General features: G+C 41.1%; 1 protein-coding gene across 1 annotated transcript; it reads right to left on the reverse strand.

The window, feature by feature from the left end:
- Positions 1 to 613: 613 nt before the first annotated feature.
- Positions 614 to 23,674, reverse strand: TBCEL (tubulin folding cofactor E like). Its single transcript, XM_083368636.1, has 10 exons — positions 23,567 to 23,674; positions 19,263 to 19,398; positions 17,967 to 18,155; positions 16,455 to 16,594; positions 14,857 to 15,038; positions 13,091 to 13,347; positions 12,248 to 12,374; positions 10,224 to 10,340; positions 5,606 to 6,291; positions 614 to 718 (listed from the first exon to the last, which is right to left on the reverse strand). Exons 3-9 carry the CDS (start codon positions 18,097 to 18,099, stop codon positions 5,973 to 5,975), a joined length of 1,275 nt encoding a protein of 424 aa, XP_083224762.1. The 5' UTR covers positions 18,100 to 18,155; positions 19,263 to 19,398; positions 23,567 to 23,674; the 3' UTR covers positions 614 to 718; positions 5,606 to 5,972.

Here is a 23,674-nt window from a genome sequence, read left to right on the forward strand (position 1 = left end):
CTGCAAATCTGAAGCAATCCCTTTCTGAAAACTGAAAACTTTCCAGGAGATCCAGAAAGGAAATGTCAAGGCTGGAAGAACTACGTATGAGACTGTTTTGATCAGAATCACTTTTCACTTGGGGGGGGGGGGTGGAGTAGAGAAAAAGCAAGCATCCCTTCCTTTGTACTACTGAGGGTCGGGTCTATATAGTGTTACCAAATTAGCATTAAAGAACGTAAGAACTAAACTCACAGAGGAGAGAAGGACCTCTGGGGCCAAACTAACTTTTTCCAAGCTTATAAAATACCCAAATTGATGTCTAGGAAGGAATTCATGTGGATTTACGGTTTTCATAGATTTCTTACTTCAGATTCTCCTTTTCGAAGAAAATTATTTCAGGTTTGTGAACGTTACAAGAAATGGACCACCTGATTTCAACAGCCAGAGGTTGCGAGACTTTCTGGACAGTTCTGTAGTTTTCCCAGAGCACAGCAACAAGTAGAGATGAGAAACTAAATCTTAATCCAGCAAGAACCATGAGCATCGAAATTTATAGCTTAGAATCAAAATATGCAAATAAAGTAGTTTCACACGTTTTTTTTTTTTTACAAAACTTATAGTTTATTGATATCATTCAATTGACTGCCTTATATTTGGAGCAAGTTCTTGAACACTGAAATACAATGCTTGTTTCTTGGAAAAGGGATATTGTCTTTCGTCCACAAAAGTACATGAACTGGAGTATAAACAAAAGTGAAACTTTAGTAGATTTGTATTTAATCATCCTGTCAGATATTTTTCCAGGTAAATAGATGCAGAAAAATCTTCAGGCCCTGTGTATCTTGAATAAGAGATCGCTGCATGTCATTGTGCCTTACTAACTCTCCCAAGGTTGATATGTATTGCCCTTTTAAATGGCCAAGCCAAGGATCTTGGCCAGATGTTACATCGGTTAGTGAAGTAAGTGATGAGGGCTTCCTCACTGTGCCAGCAAGAGAGCAAAACAGGAGTAGGAGATTCCTCAGAAGCAGACACTCTCTAATGGTAATTCTACACAGAAGTTACACTATCACTTACATTCAATTGCCTTGCGTATACCATCAAAGTGGCTCCATTGGTGTAACCAAACACAGAGATTTCGATCAAAAACTAGCTCTAGAATTTAATGATAGTTTTTTCCAAGTTGCAGCCCTTGTGCCTACTCCAAATCTTTATAACTAGGGTGGCAAACAGGGTACAGCCAGGTGCTCATCTGTGTTCTGGAAAGTAGCTGCAACTCCCTCTAGAAAGTACGCTCTACCTAGCCCAGGGGTAGGCAACCTCGGCTCTTTTATGACTCACGGACTTCAACTCCCAGAATTCCTGAGTCAGCTGACTCAGGAATTCTGGGAGTTGAAGTTCGTGAGTCATAAAAGAGCCGAGGTTGCCTACCCCTGGGCTAGCCATTAATACAAATGAGGGCTACTTAGGAAACAGCATCTTAGTCAGACCTAGACTCCCTACCTGTAAACATCCTCAACAGTTTATAGCAGTGTTTCTCAACCTTGGCTGCTTAAAGACCCGTGGACTTCAACTCCCAGAATTCCCCAGCCAGTTGGAAGTCCTCAGTTCTTAAAGTGGCCAAGGTTAAGAAACACTGGCGTATGGAATTCAGCAAAGACTGTCTGCTTTGATAAACAGTTTCAACTCCAGCTGTAGTGGATTCCGACGAAGTTCAAAAGCCAAAGCAAGGGTAGAGAATTCAGAGTCTAGTCTAGGACTATGTCATTTTGCTAGTTATTTTTTTATTTCTCCAATCATGCTGGGGTCTCACCACAACACACACACCCTGTCCATTCTTCACCCCAGCATTCCATGTTGGAAAGGTGGGGGGGATTACAAGTTTCTCACTCAACGTAATCATGGAAACAGAATTAGCTATAAATCTCATATTTTGCATAATGTGAATGCTAAATTGAGGTCTAACATGCACAGAACTTAGTCACCCACAGTAGTGCCAACCAAGATCCTTCTTTTTGTCCACTACAAGCAACTGCCAGACCCAGGTATGAGTTGGTAATTACTTGCTATGGCTTGCTACCCAGGGATAACAACCCCAAGTTCCGAAGCTAATAGTTCCCAGTTCCCCAGGTTTTTCAGCATAAGACCATTAAAAATGGCAGATAATTACACTATTTTCTAATGCAGTGAACTCTACAGATTAACCTGACTGAGAAAGGGAAGACTTTCTGACATCACCCCACTTAACTTAAAAAAGGGTCACCTTTCGTAAACTGGGGTCTTTGGGGAAAGAGCACTGGGGAGAATATAATCTCCTTCCAGTGACCAGAACATTGCCCCCATCACCACCACCATCCCAAAAATGTAGTTTTTTTTTTGGCAGGCAGACTCCTGAAGAGAATCGCAGTTTCATATAAATGGGGTCCAGTGCCCTACTGTGAACTTGATAGTGCAGTTCAAGATATAACTACAGAGGAAGTCAATCGTCTTGCTCTTTCTATCCAGTGTTTTGGATGTGGATAAATTTATGGCCCAGTCGGTTGGGCAATGCAAATGATATCTACAGTATTTAGTCTCCCAGCTTAACTATCTGCGGAGAAAACCTCTAGCCCAGGAGTGTCCAACCTTGGGAACTTTAAGGCCTATGGACTACAACTCCCAGAATTCCCCAGCCAGAATGGCTGGCTGGGGAATTTTGGGAGTTGAAGGCCACAGGTTTTAAAAGTTGCTAAAGTTGAATGCCCCTGCGCTAGCATAAAGGGGAGTTCACAAGTTCAACAGCCAACAGCTGTGCATCTGGCTTATGACAGTTCTCATCATATGAATAGCCAAAAATGAACTGAATGTTAATGTTAACATTTTCTTTTAAGCAAAGCATCAATGGTCAAAATCCAATCTAGTGTGACATCAGCATTGGATGAAAGCAGAGTTGAAAACAGGCAAAGAGTGTGATACCGCATCTCCTTTTTGTACACAGCGTTTAAAAAAGCACAAATAGCAAACCAATCAGTGCTATGAGTCCAACACAGAAAAGTTGGAGAATGTGAATTTGATGCTGCTGGCAAACCAGGATGATCCACAGATTTAGCAGCTCAATCCAATACAAAAAGAGGGCATTTGTACAGAATGCCATTACATTACTCTTCTTTTCATGCTGTTTTTATCCTACTATAATGTACCTAATTAAAAGATTAAATATTTGATGTAGCTTGGCTTCTCCCAATGCTGACAGTTTTTGCCCATAGTTATGTGCCAATTCTATATAATTGTAGAAAGCTGACAGAATGTATTACAGGCAGACCTCAGCTTCCAAAGCATTTTAGTTTTTCAAAACAAAAACAAAAGTGGAAATTGTTGAAGAAAATCCAAGGGATAGGCACAAAGGCTCTGCCTTGCTGTAGCCTTTTCTCTTTAAATTATACCTAGCAGAATGACAACTTAAGCACTCTTGAATTGCCTAAGTTACACAACCTGCACATTTCTAAATTAAATACAGCTTTTTCCTAACTTACTGCTATCCCAAAGTCTGTAAGAGTCGCAACACAGGAGACAAAAGGTTAAGGAAGTAGGTTTAGGATTTAAGGGTCTCTTTCAACAACACACACAAAAATATGAATCTTCAGTGGAATTCCTTTGCTGTCTCTCTCCCCGATCCATTTAATGCTTCTTTCTAAGATACCAACTACATGGATAGTGAACACTACTATCATGGCATCAATATTGGAGTGGGGAGAAGAGAAGAAATACAATAGAATTTCAATGGCTGGCCCTTTGCATTCAACCAGTCTGTCAACCCTTACTAGGGTATTTTATACTGTAGGAACACCGATAAAATAATAGTATATTATTACACAGTTCTCTTTCCATATATCTTTATAATAAAATATCTTATTGACATGAACATTCCCCATCACAGCATGTGTAAACACACACACACAAACACACACACACACACGCATCGATCATAAATAAAATGCTGATTTGGGATGGCATCACAAAGTACCATAAGGGCATTTTGCTAAGTAAATGGAGAGGAAAGAACCTCAGCTTGCTATAGTTATAAAATCCAGAATACTATTATTCTGGAGTGACGTTCAATAGTCATAATTTGATGGAGAACAGTAGCTTCATACCGGATGGTGATCTGAAGGCTCTTCTGTCTAAGCCATTCTCCCTCTTTAACGTGCAGAGGGTGGTAATGTCTCCTTTCCAATGAGAGAACAAAAGGACTTTCTTTTGCTTTCCAACAATACAGATATCAGAAAGGAGGGGAGGAAACCCCCACACTCTGCAAATTATATAAAAATGAAGCCCCAAGAGAGAATAGCAGAATCAAGGGATGAAAGAAAAAAAATCTTGCTTTTGAAGCATAAAAGCTACCAACTCAGGTCAAAAGTTCACAGGTAACAAGACATTTAAATGTACATGTGTAAAATGGATGGATTGAACTGCTTCCAGCTTGTCAAACCGACACGAGGAAGGGCAGGCAGCACCTGCCCGATTTACAAAGTAAACAAGTTTAATGCACATTTCCAAGCAGAACCGTACAAGAGACTTGAGTCTATGAAAACAGGAGGGAACATTTAATATGGTCTTCGCTGCAGTCTCTCAAAGTTCTGATTACAGAAGAATTGCTTTGAAGTTAGGTAACAGAAGCTCATCCCAATACAGCTGCACGAATCACGGACCGTATAAAGGGACTAATAATGACTCATGCATAAAAATGACCAACCAATGGGATGACTTTCTTGGAGGACCACGGATGGTTTTCCATGCTTCTGTTGGCTTAAAAATTGACTTAAAAATGAACTCAGCTGTATTTAGGTTTTGGTTTCCATCCAGCTATTATAATACAAAATTTGGAATTCAGGTTAAAATTGGCTATGAAAGGCTTCTAGTTGGTAAGAACTAGTGTCTATCCCTCAGCTAATCCTACCACAGGTTTATTCTAAGAATAAAATTATGGATGCAGGAATGAGAGGGAGAAGCATTTAAGCCACCTTAAGTGCAATTCATAATAATAACGAACCGAACATATAGCAGCACTGCAAGGGATTCATGATCTTTTCGCAAACTGTTGAACGAAAGGAGTCTGCTTCGGCAACCAACCAGGCAATGATTTCTATCAAACAGATCCATCATTTGTTCTGCTTAGCTGCCCGACTCATTGGCTGCATGTCAAAATGCCATCCATTTAACTTCCGACGTGCCCTGTGCAGAAATAGTTTATCTATGCCACCTTGGAGATCTGGCAAACAAGGAGGGTTATCTAAAGGAATGCAGTTTTGTAGTGTGTCCTCATTACTGTGCTTTGGAAGCTGTAGGTGTGTGTGTTGTCTCTATGTATGTGTGGGAGAGGGAAGGACAGTGCATGCACACACATTAAGCACCTCTCTGAGTATCTCCTTCAGCTATCTGAAATCCAGAATGCTGCTGGAGATCCTCCAGGCCCATCTCTGGTAGAACGTGACTTGAAGAACTCTTTCCTTCCAAAAGCCCCCCCTCCCCCCAGGAAGAAAGAAATGACAGACCACCCAGGTGAAAGGACAGCAGTGCAGCCATTTGTAATTGGAGTCCAACTGCCACAGGAACAAGACCTGCACAGAATCTTTTTCACACGTACCTTACTGCTTATGCAGGCTGGAAGCCTGAATTCCCTGGCTGAGTGGTTGTAATGACCTCCGGGCTTTGAAGACGGCCTGTCATGCTACATTCACAAGTATACTGAAGCAGCTGGGAGATAACAGAGGGAAACTGCACACCTGCTTGATGTCACGCCTCTTGGGAGCCTCCTGTCATCTGTGCTGAATCCTGGTGCTTATCTCACAGATCTGGACCTGCTAACATGGGCTAGAGAAGTGATCTGACACACTTCTAAACACCAAATCTCAACCAATGAACCCAAATGAAATACCCCGTCAGAAAGTCCCTTGAGTGTGTTATGTGGGGCAGATGTGCACTCTGGAGCAGGCCTTCTTGGAGCAGAGAGGCTACTTGGCTTTGGAGTCCACATAGATTTTGTCTCCATCCCGGATGCCGTAGGAGTGCAGGGCCCTGGAGTTGTACTTCAGCTCTTCAGGGCCAAAAGGATCTTCGTTATCGAAGTAGGTGACCAGCATGCTGCTGATGGGCAGCTGGACCACCGTTTTCAATTCTTTCTTGAATTCCGCCACCGTCTGATCTAAGCGGATGTTCATCTCCCTCACTTGGTTTTTGAAGTGAACTTCGACCTTGACGCTGCTCTGAGGCTTCAGGTCGACCACCGCCAGCTTTTCCAGCTTCCCGTATTTTGTCACTAGTTCATGATACCTAAGGAAATGGGGTGGAGACAACAGGCAAAGGTTGCTGAATAGACCTAATACTTTATTAGAATATATATTTCTGGCATTTTGTGCCAACCTTTTAAAGCCAACTAACAATGTCCTATACACCTGGAAAAAACCTCAACCGTTTTAAAACTTTTTAGCAACCAGAAGATCAGTTCTGCTCCTTGGGGGCTGTACAAGCTAAGACCTAAAATGTTCCTTCAGGCAAATGATATGTACTTGCAGCCAGAAAATTAACAATGAAGGGGCTGAATGCACCACTTAGTTTCAGGACCCAGGTACAATGTAGAAAACGCAACGGTCAGCTATTATAAACTAAAAAAGGGCCTCAATGGAGATTAAAGAATGAACTGAGAGGTGGTTTACTTTAAGTGTCCTGGATCCACACTGCTTTGAGTTTTTGAAGAAGTCAATACTGGATATCATAATCAGCTGAAAGCCAGTGGCCTGTACCATCTCTAATTCTGGCCCATAATGGCTTGACTCAGGACATGGCACCATCTGTATTTCCCCAAACCTGGCAAAGGTGTCCAATCACAGGCTCAATCAGCTAGTATTCTCAACCCCCCAATGAAGAGAAAGTCGAATGTGTAAACCACAGACATTTAGGGACAGTGCAGTTGCAATTCCAAATTCTCACAATGTACATGAACTATTGTGGTAGCCCTGTAATAAAGATGTAGTTCTTTCAACACGGTCCTGCTGAATGAGGCAGAGATAAATGTCCCAACCTCAGGAGGTGGGGGGGGGAAGACACCCCCATTTCTCTTTTGCTAGTAGCATTCATTCACCACCCAAGTGAAACCTGCTGTTGTAGCTTGTAGGAATAGAGTCAAGCTGAAATTTTTACAGCTATTAATTACATAACTTTGGTTCAGCTTCTGCCTTTCTGCTGCTTCCAGCAGGTAGGTCTGAATTTCGTTCGTTTTGGCATTTGCAAATGGAGGACAAGGCTGAATGGGAGAGAAAAAAAATAAGTGGGGCAGCATTGTCTGGATGGCCACGAACCCGTTCAACAAGTTTCTTCACCCTCCGAGATAAACATCCTCTTGTTTATGCTCCTGGTTAGAGATTTCTGTCTTTGCTCCTTGTCTCTGCTCTCCCCCTCCCCCCCCCAAGCATTTTTCAGATATCTCTCATTAATAAAGAGGAAGGAGCATCTCTTCTGCTGGGCTGGGAAAGTGGCAAAAAGTCAACCCAAAGTCCAAGGTAGCTGAAAAGATAAAAACAAAGAGTGGTTAAGAATGGAGGGGGGGGGGGTGTAACGTTTCAGAGTCTCTAAGGGATGCCCGGGACTGAAAGCCCCTTTTGTTTCCTTCTTGGCTCAGGCCAAAACGGTGATCGCTGCTGTGTCATTGCTCCTGTCAGGGGAAGATGGGGCCTGGCAACTGGGGAGGGAGGCCCCCTCAGGGGACTAGTGTTAAAGGTAAGGATATTCCATCAACAGCAGAGCCTCTGTCTGTCTGCAATATGAGGTGGCTGGTGGAGCGCACTACGGTTTGGACAAAACCAGCTTTCACAGAGGCCGAGTGTTTGGAGAAGAGGTTGCTGTGCTTGGCCTTGCAATTAGCACGGAGAGAAAACTTGGGTCCATTTTGGCTAAGGATGATTTGGGAGATAAGGAAGACACATTCTCCGAACGCCGTGATGGCTGACAGCAGTTAAAATCGACAGTGGGAAGTGAAAGGCGGCTTTTTCAAGATGGGTTTCAACACCTCCATTCATTACATCACTTCTTGTATCGTGGGATCCATGGCTTGTTCAGCAGAACTCTGAAAACGCCCTGTTTTTCCGTTCAGGTGACTGCAGACACTGCTACCGGACAGGTAGAAATGCCAGTGTGATCAAAACAAAAGGCTATCCAAGTGCGTTGGAGATTTCACAACTCTTTTCTCACCGAAGGCCAAAACTGTGCATTCTCAGCAGATGGTAACAGATAACAGGATACAGGGTTGGAAGATGACCCTGGAAGGTCCTCTAGTCCAATCCCCTGCTCAAGCAGGAGACCTATACCATCCCAGACAAATGGTTGTCCAATCTCTTCTTATCAAACAAAGATAAGAAAAATGCAGAATTATTAAGGCCAGCAAAACTATTTTCCTCGACTGGATTGAAAACTGCTGGAATTTAGTTTTTAAAAGCTAACTTGAATTCCAAAGTGAAAAAGTTTCCATTTATCAAGTTCATGTCCTGCCTGGGAACACACAAGTTGGTATGCACAAGGTCACTAATTTCACCCCCAAAGGTACAATTCGGTTAAACAATGTTGGGTTAAAATGAGTAATTGGTCCAAGGCTGCTGTATAAATTTTATGGTCCCTTGGCTCAGCATCTTAACTATAACTGGATCCAAGCTCCCAAATTGCAGGACTTTTAAGCACATCTTTACTCTAGTTGTGTCTGCGAAGCACATCTTTTTGTCTCCGGATCTAACAAGTGCATTTAACCAGTCAGAAGCAACACAAAAGATCATTTCATTTGTAATCTCACCCTTGTGACATTCTATCGAAACTAAAATACGTATGGAAATTTTAAAGAAGCTGTAAAGATCTGATGAATCAATACCTTGGACACCAGGATGGCAGTTCATCAGTTTGCAAAACAAGGGGGGGGGGAGGAAATAACTTCTTTTTGTATGATTAGGCTATAATATTATTAATATCATGATAGTCACAGGTATAATAATTGTTTGGAAGATGTGTTCCTAAAATGTCAATCTTGGAAGGGCAGGAAAGAGAAAAAAGGAAACATGGAGAAGGAAAAAAAAAGGGGGGGAGAAGAAATTGAGTTATTGGGGGAAAAGTCAGAGAATGAACCTCAAGCATGAACTAAAGATGCAGGATGTGGAACCTGAAGCCTGATTCACTGGGGACGCCATCTCAGCTATTCACAGCCCTCAAAGGGACCTGAAATGGCATGCTGGTTTGGTGGGCTGGAAAGGCAGACTCCATGGAGGGCACAGGTCTCTTCAAGACCCCACACAGATGAGGCCATCCAGACAAAGGGGCCATTGAACAATCAGGCTGGGGGAGGGAAGCCCAGGGTTATTCAAAGGCTATGAACTGGGATGGTGTGTGTGTGTGTGGGGGGGGGAAATGGGGAGACGAAAGGCAATTTTGCCTTCTGCATTAACCTGCCGGGAACCGATAGCCAAAAACTGCTGGGACAAAACCAAACCAAAAATCACAGGAAACTCAATGGTGCTGAGTGTTCAAGATACCACACACGTTTTAAGATTTCTCTGTGCCAAACATTTTACTATTTTTTTTTTCTTTTCTGGAATTGCCTGACAGTTCACTGTTGAACTCATTCAAGGGTCTCAATATCTGGTTTAGGAAGGGCAAGTGGGGGTCAAAGAGCTGAAAATGCAATCAACGTTGCCTGTGTCCTATGCCTATGCATGCGAAGTCTGCCACAGTTATGACTCTTTGCCCCATTGGCTTTAGCTGCCCCTTCTAATAGTTAATTAAGCTGTACCTGTGCATAATATCATCTATCAGTTTTCTCCTTCTACCCTTGGCTTCCCCTGATCTCTCTTTCAGGCTGCAACCTTCCTGACAGCCAAAGCTCGACTGTACTCTTAATTATTCATTAGCAATGGGTTGCAAATATCGGTAATAAAGCATTCGGCCTGTTATTTACAGTCTTCCATCAGGGTGGAAGTGCTGACAGATATCTGTAGCTGTTCAAGTGGTAATTTACTCATTTGCGCTGCAGCGTCTGTAACACTCTTGCAAGATAAGTCAGTAATATATATGAGACTCCATAGTGAAGATAAATGAGATACAGCGAGGCAAGGGACTTAGAGCAAAAATTCTGAACTGGAGGCATCTCAGTTTACAGTTCATGTCTTCAAAACTATGCTGAACAGCCAAAGTTTTTAATTCATTCCACAAACTTCTGGGTAATCCCTCACCTGGAAGGAGCTTCTTCCTGTGGAAAGTCGATATAATAACGAATGAAAAATCTTTCAGAGTCTTCTCGTTCTCCGTCCATTATGACACTTCCGTTCAGCTTGGTGATTGATGGTAGCCTGCCAAAGAGAAGAAGAGAAAATATGTTAACAGCTGAGCAAGGTGGGGGGGGGGGGAAATCCCCAAGTAGTCAGCAGCAAATATTGTCTTTTCAGTAGATTCCTGCAGAAACTGACACCCAAAAATATAGCTGTCAGGGAAATTGCATTTTTATTGGGCTCCATACAGAGAGGAATTGATTTAAAATTGTGCATGACGACTTGATTATAAATATATCTGACAATTTTCTAAAAAACCTTCCTTCTTGAGGACTTTCCAAGGCATTTTATGAAATGTTGGTAACTTAAGAAAAGGTTGTCGAAATTTGCCATGCACTGCTTTCCCATTCTGCAGTGTGTGTGTGTGTGTGTGTGTGTTTGTGTGTGTGCCTGATTTTCTGTAATTCCTGGGTTAGTCTGTCACTTCAATCATTCCAAGGAATAGAAAAATAGCTGACTCTCAGCGACTGAAAGGACAGCGTTCAGGCATTTTAAATACTAAAGAAAATAACGAATGCGGACCTGCAGAATATGGGATCGAAGTTTTTTTTTCTTTTAAATTGGCACAGCTAGTACATATCAGACCACAGTTCAAGCCACAGTCTCTAAATTTATCAGCAGTTAATTTTACATCTGTCATCAGTGGCTTCGGTGAGATTTCAGTTGAGATGAGCAGCATAGATGCAATGGACACATTCTCGCTGCAAAACATAAAATGTACACCAGAGGGGAAGACTTCCAAGTGGGCCCACTGACAGGGTCCTCTCTCTTGACCACTGACTGACAGAGACCTATCTTAGTTCCTGTCCTTAGACATGCTGAGCCATCTCCCTGCCAGCAAAGCTGTAAAGTGAGATACTGAAGTGCAGGTTAAATGACTCATCTGAGATTAGGGCCTTACTGAAGTCTTGTTGGTCTCCCTGACGCCCCAGGCTAGATGTGAAGAAGGGGACTGAGATTTTTTAAAATAGGAAATGGCAGATAATGGTTTTAAATAAATAAAAAACAGTATCTGCAGTATCGCAAACATTAAAAATACCAAATTGGCAGGCTTGGGAATCAAGCAAAAATTCGCACAAGGGCTCAACAGTCTCCAAATACAATAGATCTATGATTTTTCCACGGCTATTGCTTGTAGTCCTATAAAATAGGGCTACTTAAGGAGATCTGCCAGTCAACTGCCACTTATAAAGGTAGTCCTTGACTTATGGCCACAACTAAGTCCAAAGTTTATCTTGCTAAGCTAGGCAGTTGTTAAGTGATTTTTGTCCCATGGTGTAACATTTCTTGCCACAATTGTTAAATGAATCGCTGTAGTTGTTCAGTTACTAACACGGTTGTTAAATGATTCTGGCTACCCCATTGAACAAGCCGGCCTGGCCTGATGGATTTGGGTTTTAAAATTATTTAACTAATGTATTCTTATTTTATTGCCCTGTACACCGCCCTGAGTCCTTCAGGAGAAGGGCGGTATATAAATCAATCAATCAATCAATCAATCAATCAATCAATCAATCAAATAAATAAATAAATAAATTGACTTTGCTAGTCAGAAAGTTACAAACGGGGATAACGTGCAACTGTCATAAATATGAGTCAGTCACAAGCATCTAAATTTTAATCCCGTGACCATGGGGATGGTGCAACTGTCATGTGAAAAATAGTCATAAGTCACTTTTTTATTCTGCTGTAACTTCAAATGGTCACTAAATGAACTGTTTTAAGTCAAGGACTACCTGTATTACATGGATCAATTTTAATTCACAACATAGGTCCCCCCCTTTATCTTTTTTTTATTCACTCATAAAACTATGAAGTTACAGGAGTCCAATATCTTTCAATTTCCTCCCTCAGACTGAGCACCTCAGACTCAAATCACACATTTTTTTAATTGGATTAAGGCTGGATCTACAACAAAATCTCCAGACCTGGCTATTACCAGCTTCCTCCGCTCCTCATTGGTGTACGACTGAAGGAGAGGGATTCCCAGCAACCTCACTTCCTCAAGCTTAGGGAAAGAATTGAGTCTGTCAACATCTTCCCAGGAATGCAGACCTGCTTTAAAGAAAGGAAAGGCTCAGACGAGGAAAACAGACAAGAGGTATAACATATTATAGGTCTAAGTTGTGCTTGTGTGAAAATTATTTGCAGGCCAAAACTAGATGAGGAACAGAACAGAAAAGCAAATGGCTCAGACTGCAGGCAGGCACACATTTTCAAACCTATCTCTATTAAACATCCCTCAAATGTAATAGAAAATTACTGCTACCGGGGAATCATATCTGAACACAGATTTCTCCGTGCGTATCTTATACTTACATGAATTATATTTTGGTATTTTTTAAAATGTCAGCCTTTAAAAGTTAGATTATTTTTTGGAGTTGTTAAATTACTTTCGTCTTCTGAAAAATGACATTTCATGTCTACCTTTGTCTGCTGCTCCAACGAAACTGGTGATTAATTACTGAAAGAGACTGATATATTTTGGTAGAAATGCAACAAAACCTTATATATACATACTGGATTAGATTTCCCATCTCACCCCTGGGAGGTTTTGATTTATGGCATATTCTCGTATTCCCAGCAGTACGAATGTAGTAAGTTAAATAAACCAGTAAAACCCTGTTCTTATCATCCAGTGGAATCACTGGATGGGCTTTCCAGAATATTTACATGAGCAGTTTGGGAACAGAAGCCTGGATCAGCTAAGCCTCTGTTCTGATCCAACAGGCCTCTTATATCCTTCCCTTATATTTCATCCAAGGACTCACCTGACTTGTGCAGACTGATGGATCGCAAGTTCGGGAATAGCCTTGCCAGAGAATCCTCTGAGTCTTCAATGGTTAACAGATTGTTATTGGCCAGAACCAAAGTATCTAGTGATGGAAACATTATTCCCAGCTTCCGGATCTCAGTCCAGTCTTTGAGATTATTGTCAGTTATGTGAAGCAATTTGAGAGAATTACAACAAACTGGAGAACAAGACACTGTATTATAGTCGTTAAGGCACAGGAAAAGTTCCTCCAAGCTGTAGGGAGAAAATTCCAGTTAAAATATGCAGCAACATTTCTATGCAATCCAGTTATGTTGGTTTTAAGGAAAAGACACGCTGATGAGCTTTAGAAGATGGGCTATATCACTACTGCTTGCAGTAGCAGACAAAACATTCCCTACTTGGGGAAAACTACTGGAAAAAGGCTGTTGCCTTTGTAATCCCGTCTCTGGATTTCTGAAGGCATCTGCATTTGGTTAGTTAGCCTGAGAGCAGAAGGTTGAATTAAATAAGCTTTGGTCCCACACGAAGGAAAACAGAGCTGCCAAGCTGGACGGAGGCTCTGCCAGACAATCGAGGCCTTATAAAATATGTAACAGAACGTTTAACTGGAAGTTGTCCTGCACTCTCTCTACACCCCCTTTTAGTCTCAATCAAAAGCCAGCATGTCCATTAGCAAGCTATTTGATCTGATAACTGAAAAACAGAAAGGCAGAACATGGACTGCCTTACTGGCACTATCTGTTAATTTGATAAATTTAGAGATAAATGCACCAAGCAGCTTAGTAGTAGTTCAAAAACACAGTCCAAATGTGGTCTAAAACTTTCCAAGTGGATAGATCTGCGCAAGCCACAAGTGGCTTTGTGATGGATATGCTATTGAATACTTCTTGATGGGGGAAAAAAGCAATGCAAATAGAAAAATGGTGTATTACAGAACCTAGTTCTTTGCCTGATCTACTGCAATGCCAGTATATGGAATTTAAGATATATCAAAGTTTCAGTACACACACACACACACACACACAAACACACACACACACACACACACTGAAGCTATAATCTTAAATGAGCATCTCATACTAATGTCATTATAAAGGAGTACAACTAAATAAGGGAGATTGAACCTCTGGGAACACCATTCAATAACATGTAAATACAATTACAGAATGACAAGAAGTTGCTATAGTAACTGTAACAGATTTGGAAATTGTGGCTTTTTGTTAAAATCACGTCCAGGCAATCAGATAGGATAGCCATTTGTGGTAGCCAAATGGGCTAGTAAACCTTGCACTAGCTTTTGCAGAGTGCCTTAACTCCTCCGTTAATTTGTAGAGTAATAAATTGATGGAAATATAGCCACTGGTATAAAATTAAAAATAGCAACACACCCAGACATGCATGGAAACTAATCAAGACAGGAGGCCAAATAGGGTCAACCAGAATATAGGCAGCGAAATCTGAACTACAGATTTTGTAATGAATTCAAGGTTCAGTTCTAAAACCTAGAGTTTTAGGTTGGATTTCCTTTGGAGAGAATTTGAATCTGTCGGCTGGTGCAAAATGTAGCCGTTCAGTAAGATTCAAAAAGTCAAGCAGATCATACATTTCTGAGGGCCCCGTCCACTAGTAGTCTAGAGGAAAGCAGTTAGAAAGCCCACTTTCATTTTTTTGGAATTTGTGTTTTGAGATTAACTGTTGTGATCCTTCTCCTTCCTTAGTATCTTGTCAGTTAACTCAAAATCCTACTTCCTTTAGGCTTACTCTGGTAATTCTTGCAGTATAGTGTGGACTGTTTCCCAGGAAGCTTTGCTGTTGTTGAGCACAAGTTTGCGAACACCAGAGAAAGATCCAGCACACCTCCTCTCTAAAACTGACAAATTCAGGGGATTGGAACTCAGATTCAGAAACTCCAAGTGTGGGACATTGGACACAATTTTACTGACCTGGGAAAGAAGGGAAGAAGGAAAAAGAAACACCCTGTAATCAGATCTCAAATAATATTAAAACCTCCCAGCAACCTTTCCAGTCCACTTCACTGAGTTAAAGAATGATAAGGATTCTAACAGCATTCAAGATAGTTATCTGTAATTCATACTGTAGCCATTTGATGATTTGGATTGATTGGTTAATTGCTTGTTCTCCTCAATGGTTCAGTTAATTACACCCTTAAAAAGACTTGATAAGGGAAAAAGGCAGATACCTGGCAGACTTCTAAAGAAAAGAACAGCAACTATAGAAAAGAAATAACTTACAAGTGCCAACATTTTTCAAAGGACCATTTTATCCAGGGTTACCCATCTTTTCTGCAATCTTGTATGCACCAAACACCATTCTACTAAAGAATTTTGATTCCCAGAATTGATTAATGTTTGGGTTTCCCCCTCTGCAAACAACGTTTTAATTCTTTTATCATTTGGCAATGAAAAATGGATGCCCCAAAGACAATAAAACAGCTTTTCTTTTAATGGTTCCTTAAAATTAAAAGCCTTGCCGCAAGGAAACGTGGAGGAAAACACATATACAAACTGCTGGAAAACATTTAGAAAAATTAATGCAGAATTTTGTGCAAACAGGAATCCGTTTTTTGAAGACACGTGGGCTAACAAAGGGATAACAATAGCGAAGAGTCAGTGGGATCTATTAGAATTCTTAGCCGCAAAAGCCTTACTGTGCAATTCTTCCTGATACTAGAACCTATTTTACCGTCTGTTATAAAAATTAAGAGAATCAAGAAGTTTTATTAACAACTAGAACTTTCCATTTTTAAAATCACATTCCGCCTTCCCTCCAATAGGTTAAGGTGAGTTAGACAGGGATCTCATTTCACTTTATCTCCTCAAGAAGCTGTGGATAAGGTTAGCTGGGCTGAGAGAGTAGAATTAGTCTGTGCCATCCAACAAGGTTTTATGAGGGATATGCTTGAAACTACATCTCCTCTGGCCCCATCCAAACCTCATTCTAATGCAGGCCTTAACAGGCCCCAAGGAAAGAAAAATGACAGCAAAACAGAGAATATCTTCTTCCCTCCCACTCTTGGGATGGTAGCTGAGAGCAGGAAACTGTGGAAGCCGTGGGTAAAGGCAAAAAGTTGGGTGATGGGAGCTCTGAAGAAAATCTTCAGAGGAGAGACGAGCAAGAAAGAACAGATGGTCTGCTTCAGAAAGCTTGAGGTTTGGGAAAAGAACTGGAAGGAGAAAGTACTAAGCCTTCCAGATATTAAGTCTTTGGATTACCCCAGGCAAGGGCATTTGCTCCAATAATTCCAGAGGCACATGTGAATCTATCCGGAGCAGCCAACTTGTAGCAAAGACAGCTGTTCTTGTTACTACTCAGAATGAAGTTTGCATAAGCAGCTTTACCTCATGCCAGTCTTCTAGTTTGTTGTCAGAAAGATCCAGTTCAGACACATGAGCACAGAAGGCAGCTATCTCCTTCTCATCTCCTGCACAGGTGATCCCACAGCTGTTCAACACCAGCACGCTTGGCAGATTGAGACGGTCTGAAAAAGCAGAACCGACAGGATGCCATTAGAAGTCTCTCGTTTCGACAGGATGCCATTAGAAGAAGTCTCTCGTTTTTGTAGAGCAATGTATCACATGTGTGTGTGTGTGTGTGTATGTGTATTCTTAAATAAATAAAACTGAATTAGAATGTCCTAAGAGCTTATTAAGATGATTATTTGATGCAGGATGACATCAAAAAAGTGATCACACGATAAATTGCTCCTATGCATCTTTCTCTAGGATCAACATTTGCAACTGATGAATACCAACCAATGTCCTTGAGCCCTTTTCACAATTTCTTATGATCAACCCTAAGGATATAGGTACCTCAGGAGTAGTATTAATATTTCAGAAATCAATGCAACCAAATTACTCTGGAAAAAAAATCTGAAAAAATAATAGTAACTTTGGAAGCAATATGAAAGATGCAAGCATATAGGAAGATCTTATTCCTTCCGGTCGAGCTCCGGATGGCGCCTGACCTCCGCTCCTTCCGGCGCGATCTCAAAACCTACCTTTTCGAACAAGCTGGCCTGGCCTGATGGGATGGGGTTGGGTTTTATTAATGTGTTTTAACCTACTTTTAATGTGTTTTAACTTATTCGTGGACATTTTGTTTAATTGTTTTTAATTTTTGTATGTTGTTTTTCATATGTATTGCCCTGTTCACCGCCCTGAGTCCTTCGGGAGAAGGGCGGTATACAAATTTAATAAATAAATAAATAAAATAAATATAAAGTATGGTTTTCTGGAACAATTGCAATGATTGTCAGCATAAAGGAAAACTATCTTTGCCTTTTTCATTAGGGGAATTGCTAATTAGCAAAAGGCAATGGGTATGCACATTGAATAAGGAAGCAGTAGGCTGCGGCATACACTGTAGTGGCATTTTGCTAGATAGAAGTATTTTAATAAAAACATAACCTTGACTTGGGGTCAAGATAGCTTTTCCATCTTTTTGAGGTACTTGAATGAAGAAATCAGAAGAATAAGGTGACTCTGGAAAGGTTAACTCTGAGTGACATACAATACATTTTGTCCCCGACTGACTCAACTTATTTTTGTTCTATTCTGTCACATTCAGTTACTGTCAATTCCACCCAAATAACCTGCTTGTATTTCCTCTTTGGGAATGCCTGTGATAGAAATCAACCTGACAGGAATTCAAAATCAGAATTGGCGGTGGGGGCTGAGGTGGAAGGAGTCAAGGCAGTCAGTTCACCCAGAAATTCTTCGCAATCCGGAAAGAAGCTCCATTTCCCTTCCATCCCTCTCACAGAAGAGGGAAAACAAAGAGTAAACATAATCAATTTTAATCCAAGCCCTGCTCTAGGGAAGTCAAAAGGAAAATACAGCCAAAACCTGTACCTTTCATAGGTGAACCCTGAGGTGTAGCCGGGACATGCACGCCCATTCCAGGACCACGGCGATATGGGAAGTTTTCTGGGCTGTATTTTTCACAAAGAACTTGCATGAAGCTTCTCCCACTGGGCTGATCCATTGTCCTTTCCAGAAATGCTGCGGTTCAAAGGATAGGAAACAAATGCCTTCCTTCTTCTGGCAAACGTAAAACATATCTTTAGACAAAGCACCTTCCATTTTAATCTGGGTGAAGGAATGTGTTAAATTCACTAAACATTTGGAAAGCCTCGTACAGTGAGGGTGTTAGAAAAAAGTTTACTCAAAAATCAAATGTGAAGGAACTGTTCAGAGTAGCTGTTGTTGAGATGAAGGCTTAGATCAAGTATGTCCAACCTTGGCAGCTTTTAAGACCTCTGGACTTCAACTCCCAGAATTCCCCAGCCAGCCACGCTGGGTAGGGAATTATGGGAATTGAAGTTCACAAGTCTTAAAGTTGCCAAGATTGAACACCCCTGGCCTGGATATTCAAGCTTGAAAGAAGGCATTTGAAATGTCTACAATACTATTGAGGAGCTTATATGAGGCTTTAAAGCATCCTATTGTGGCCGGTCAGGATAGGTAAGTGGGATCCAAATGGGCAGAATGAAGCCTGTGCAATTTAGCTCTTTAAACCATTCAAACGTTTTTCCTCTTATGGAAAAAAGAGGAACGGAGGGTAACGCTTTGTGAATTTCTGAATTCAGTCACAAAATCTCTGGTGTGGAATATATTCAATACTTAATCAGTACAGAATATACCAACTAGACCAATAAAAAAACTCGATGTATTTTCTGATTTGTAGGGCCTATAAACATACATATATACCATTTGCTTTTTCATTTTTCTACTGTGAATAGATGCTGGGCATAAAACATTCAATCTCTAAGATATGTCTGTGTTGTTTCAATTTGTTTGTATATGTCAATATTTTACAGATGGGAATAGAAATAACACACAAATTAAGACAGCAAAGAATTAATCAACCCCAGAGGTGGGCGGAAGGTGAATGTGTGAGCGATGTACAATTGGATCACCCAACTGCTCAACTATAGCAGCCACCAAGTTATTTCCCTCCATTCCTGGAATTAAAGCAGATGAAGTGATGGAAACGTGAAACAAACCCTGCTGGACATTCACAAGGTGACTGAAGGAAAAAAGTGTCCAAAATCTTTAAATCTTAGGAGGGTATCTTACGTAAGAAGCTTCGACTGGTGGATTATTTGATCCTGCAAAAATAAATAGTGCAGAATGTTCCCCACTTACACAAGATGGTTATTGTTTAGTCTCAGCATCAGCTTTCTCGGGAGTTACATGTATGAGTTCCAGGGGGTCTTCTTAGCCCTTCATTTTATTTTTCCGGAGGTGGGGAAAAGATCACACATCCATGTAATTCCCTGCACTGGAAGGGGGTAAGAGGACAGAAGAAAAGAGAGAACTTAAAACAGCATCAGTGAATTCAACAAACAATGCTGTCTAACCTCGCATATTTTTCCCCCCAGGAATCTGACAGCACCTTTTCCAAGTAACAAACTTTATTAAAAGCATAAGCTGTAACTCACGAGAGCTAATGCCTTTGAATAAAATTTGTGAGTCAGGATGAGTGCTCTAACAGACTCTTCCAGAGTTTTATAGACCAACACGGCTCTTCTCCTACAATCTCAATGTTTTGTGAATAGGAAGTAGAAAATGTATTCCAGGTAAAACTGCAATAGCTAGCAGCTTAATCCTCCAAGCAGAATCTGCCCAGCCTACCCAGGCAACATTTGGAGGCTTAGGGTTCCCTTCCTGCTTCACAGCAGAGGTTATGTGGACACCAAGGTCATCTATCACAGCAGGGGCCTTTTTTGGAACAGTATGTCCTCCAGAGCTATATCTTGTGTTCTGAGTACTTTGCAATGCACTTGAGACCATATTCCTTAATTGGCATTTGGTACATAACATGAATGGATTTTGTTGACATTATTGATGGGTTAACATTTTATTTTTATTTTTACTGCAGAGTTTGGGCTTGAAGGGATTGATTTCTGTATTTTTAATTTTTTTTTAATGTGTGGACTTGTTCAGCTTGGTGTATATGCACTGTAAAAACAACTAAGTGGTGATGATGGATTGCTACTTTGCTGATTGAACGGCAGTATGATACTGAAAATTATTTGATCAAAAGAGGGATAATGAAAGAGGTAAAGTATGGAGGAAATTTGTTTTAAGGGATTAGTATGGCAGGGGGAAGATTTGTTACTCACAGAACTCACAGAAATTAAGTCACTGTAGTGATTTACATTCTTGACATGATACCATTATACTAATTACATCTTTTAAGTGATGCCATTACACAAATTGTCCATGTAAATTTGCTCCATTGTGTGCAATGTTAGTTGTATCAAGGTTTAATAAATGAAGTTTCACTGTACAACAGTGCCATTATGCTCCCCTCTAATTAGCCAACAAGGAAAAAAAGATGTCAATATTCAACTTCTCTGGTAAATCATGTCAGTTTGCAAAATAGTAATACAATCCACCACTGCCTTCAAATCAAAATCAAAAGTGCAATAAGAACATAAAAAAATATTAGCTGGATGGGAAAGCCAACATAAAAGAATGCAGATCTAATTGAGACTCCCCTGAACTAGAATATAAACTTAAAGGGAAATCCTTTCCTAGTTTTAAAACTGAATTCACAATTTGAATAGCCCAAGGATGTTGATAACCACTTTAAAGGTTCATGAAATAATTCCGTAGGATCTAAAACGTAGATTTTGGATGCTTTTCTGAAGAAAGATAAACTGCTATATATTAAGATGTTGGTTACACCTACACAACTCATTGATGGAAAAAGGGCTACATTGGTAATATTGAAAATTCTTATGTGCTTCAGATATATCAATCAGCTGTTCCATGGCAGAGGAAGCACTAGAGTGGGCTGCAGTAACAGCTCTAATTTTATTATAGTAGTTATTTTTTAAAGGCTGCTTGGCCGGTCACATGTAGCCTCTAGGCTGTATAGTATGCGGGCTTGCAGTATATAAGCTTGAAACAAAATGCTTTTAAAATCAAACCTTTTCAAAAAAGGATTCTAGTCTAACAGTTTATTTCAGTCTATTGCAGACATAAATTTCTAAAAGGTCCATAAAGTAGCATTTAACATGGAAGCATTCCATAGACTGAACTTTAACAATAGCTTCTGAGCATTAGAAAGGCGTGTTGTATTGATCACTGGATTTATCAAAGTAACCATACTTCAAAACATCAACAGAAAATAATTCTAAAATGTGGAAACAGAGTAACCTTTGTTCTTCTGAAAAGGAGCATTTTTAACAAAAGAATTTCCTGTTACCTCTAATTTTTCTAAGCAGCATATGGAAGAATTCAACATAAGACATCCTTCATGCAATGCAAAGAGCTCATCAATAAGCTTGCTTTTTATAAATGGCAATATGGAAAAAATTATACTTGACTCATTTAAATGCTAAAAGCTTGGTAGCATTAAGGTACTGCCTTTCCTGAGAACAGAGGTTGTATACTTCTGAAAACCAGATGCCATGTTCTACATACAGAAACAGAATGATGGACCAGATGGTCCTTGGATGACACAATAGGAGACTTGTGCTTTTTTCCCCCGAGACTTCTGCAACTCCTCTCACATTGCTGAAGGTACATACTAATAACTCACCAAATTATTCAAATACATGCTATCAGTCATGCTCTTAATATTTATTTCTTCAAGGAAATTAACAATTTGAACATAGATGGAAAGGAAACCACAGCCATGTGATTCATCACTAGGAAATACAGAAGCATGTAAACATATGAAGAATGGTTGCAGGATTTGGGAATGGCCCGTCTAGACAAAAGAAGGACTAGAGGGGACATGATAGTATTATTCCAGTATTTGAGAGGCTACCCCAAGGAGTAGGGGGTCAATTTATTTTCCAAAGCACCAGAAGGCAAGACAAGAAACAATGGATGGAAACTAATCAAGGAGAGAAGCAACCTGGGATTAAGGAGAAACATCCTAACAGCAAGGACAATTAACCAGGGGAACAGCTTGCCTTCAGACATTGTAAGTGCTTCATCACTTGAGGTTTTTAAGAAGAGACTAGATAGCCACTTGTCTGAAATGGTATATGTTCTCCTGCTTGAGCAGGGGGCTGTACTAGAAGACCCCCAAGATCCCTTCCAGCTCTATTTTGATTGTGTATTATAGTGTTTTTGCAAATCCTAGAAGACCTTGCTTCAGACTAGAGGGGCCAGAGGCATCAGCCCGATTTTCTGTCACCGACATGTGACAGCCTCAGTCTGTCCCCAAAGAAAATATTATTTTATCTATATATCAATATTATTTTATCTGAAAGGCCTATGGAAAAGCATTAATTTAATAATAGTCTCATAAAGGCCTTCAGAGGTTAATAAACCAAAAATGAAGATCAATGGCAGGGTACCTAAATCAATCAAGTGTTTGTTTTTTGGAAAAAAAAGAACATCTCTATGAGGGTTTTGTTTTCCTCCAATAATCAAGTATTGGAAGCCGTGGTTATGTGTGAAAATGCAAACGAAAGCAGGCATTTGAGGCCACCGTTGTTTCTCACCCGCTGCAGCCCTGGCATTTGACACGGCCTCTTTGAGCCCCCCTGTTCCCAGCCTCCCCCCCCAGTTCCAGTCCTCTTTTTCACCCACTGCTACTATTAGGATGCTGACCTCTCCTCTTCCCACCAGCAGCCTCCAAAGAGACAGAAGCCGGCCTGGGAAGGACCCAATGCCACCTCTGGTGCTTCTAAAGCACATCTGTGTGTTGGGGGGAGAGAGCGGGGGGGGGGAGGCTCAGCTAATCTCAATGTACACATGTTGTACTTTGACAATAAAGGATTATTATTATTATTATTATTATTATTATTATTATTATTATTATTATTATTATTATTATTTAGCCAGTGTATCACTTTCTGGGCAGTGATGGGGTTAAAAACTGGGGGTTTTATTTTCAGGGATAATTTAATCTTTTTAATTATTTTTAACTTTTGTATTTTGTATTGGTTTGATTTTACACACCCTGTAAACCGCCCTGAGTCCTTCGGGAAAGGGCGGTATATAAATCTAATAAATTAAATTAAATTAAATTAATTATTATTATTATTATGGAGAGGCCCGGCTGCAACTGCTGGCTGCTTCCATCAGGACCCCCCACTCTTTTTCCCAAAGCCACCAGCATCTCTCTCTCTCCTCCCCCACCCTCAAGGCTTGTCTCCCCTCCCCCCCAAGACTCTGCCTGGCAAAGCCTCCTCCTTCACTACTGCCCCTTACTGGGCCCTCCCCTCCCCTCCCCTCCCTCCCTCCTCCGGGGGTCGTCCCCAGCGCTTCCGAGGTCAAACCAGACTGCTGCCGCACAAGGAGGCTCCACCTGGACGGCAATTTCTCTCGTTTCTCTCCCCTCCTCCTCCTCCTCCTCTTCCTCCTTCTTCTTCCCCGCTCCCCCCGCCATCGTCAACCCTGTCAGCACCAGGCTGGGAGGCGTCTCCTGCCGTCGCCGCCTTGGCGGGAGGGGGACGGGACCCTCCTTTCTCTCTCCTCACCGGGCCCCGCCGCTTCGCGCTCCCCGTCCGGCGGCCGCGTCCTGCCTTGACCCGGAAACAGCTCGCTGGCTCGCCCGGGATGAGGAGGAAGGAGCGAGGCAGCGCGCG

The sequence above is a fragment of the Vipera ursinii genome, assembly GCF_947247035.1.
Source record: "Vipera ursinii genome assembly, chromosome: 8".
Taxonomy (NCBI): domain Eukaryota; kingdom Metazoa; phylum Chordata; class Lepidosauria; order Squamata; family Viperidae; genus Vipera; species Vipera ursinii.

Excerpts from the sequence above, each read along its gene's own strand:
- TBCEL (XM_083368636.1), bottom strand. The coding sequence starts at position 18,099 with ATGGATCAGCCCAGTGGGAGAAGCTTCATGCAAGTTCTTTGTGAAAAA. Across the intron at positions 12,375-13,090 it reads CATCAGTCTGCACAAGTCAG|GTCTGCATTCCTGGGAAGAT; the intron begins GTGAGTCCTTGG and ends TCTTTAAAGCAG. Across the intron at positions 10,341-12,247 it reads AGGAAGCTGGTAATAGCCAG|GCTACCATCAATCACCAAGC; the intron begins GTCTGGAGATTT and ends TCTCTTTGGCAG.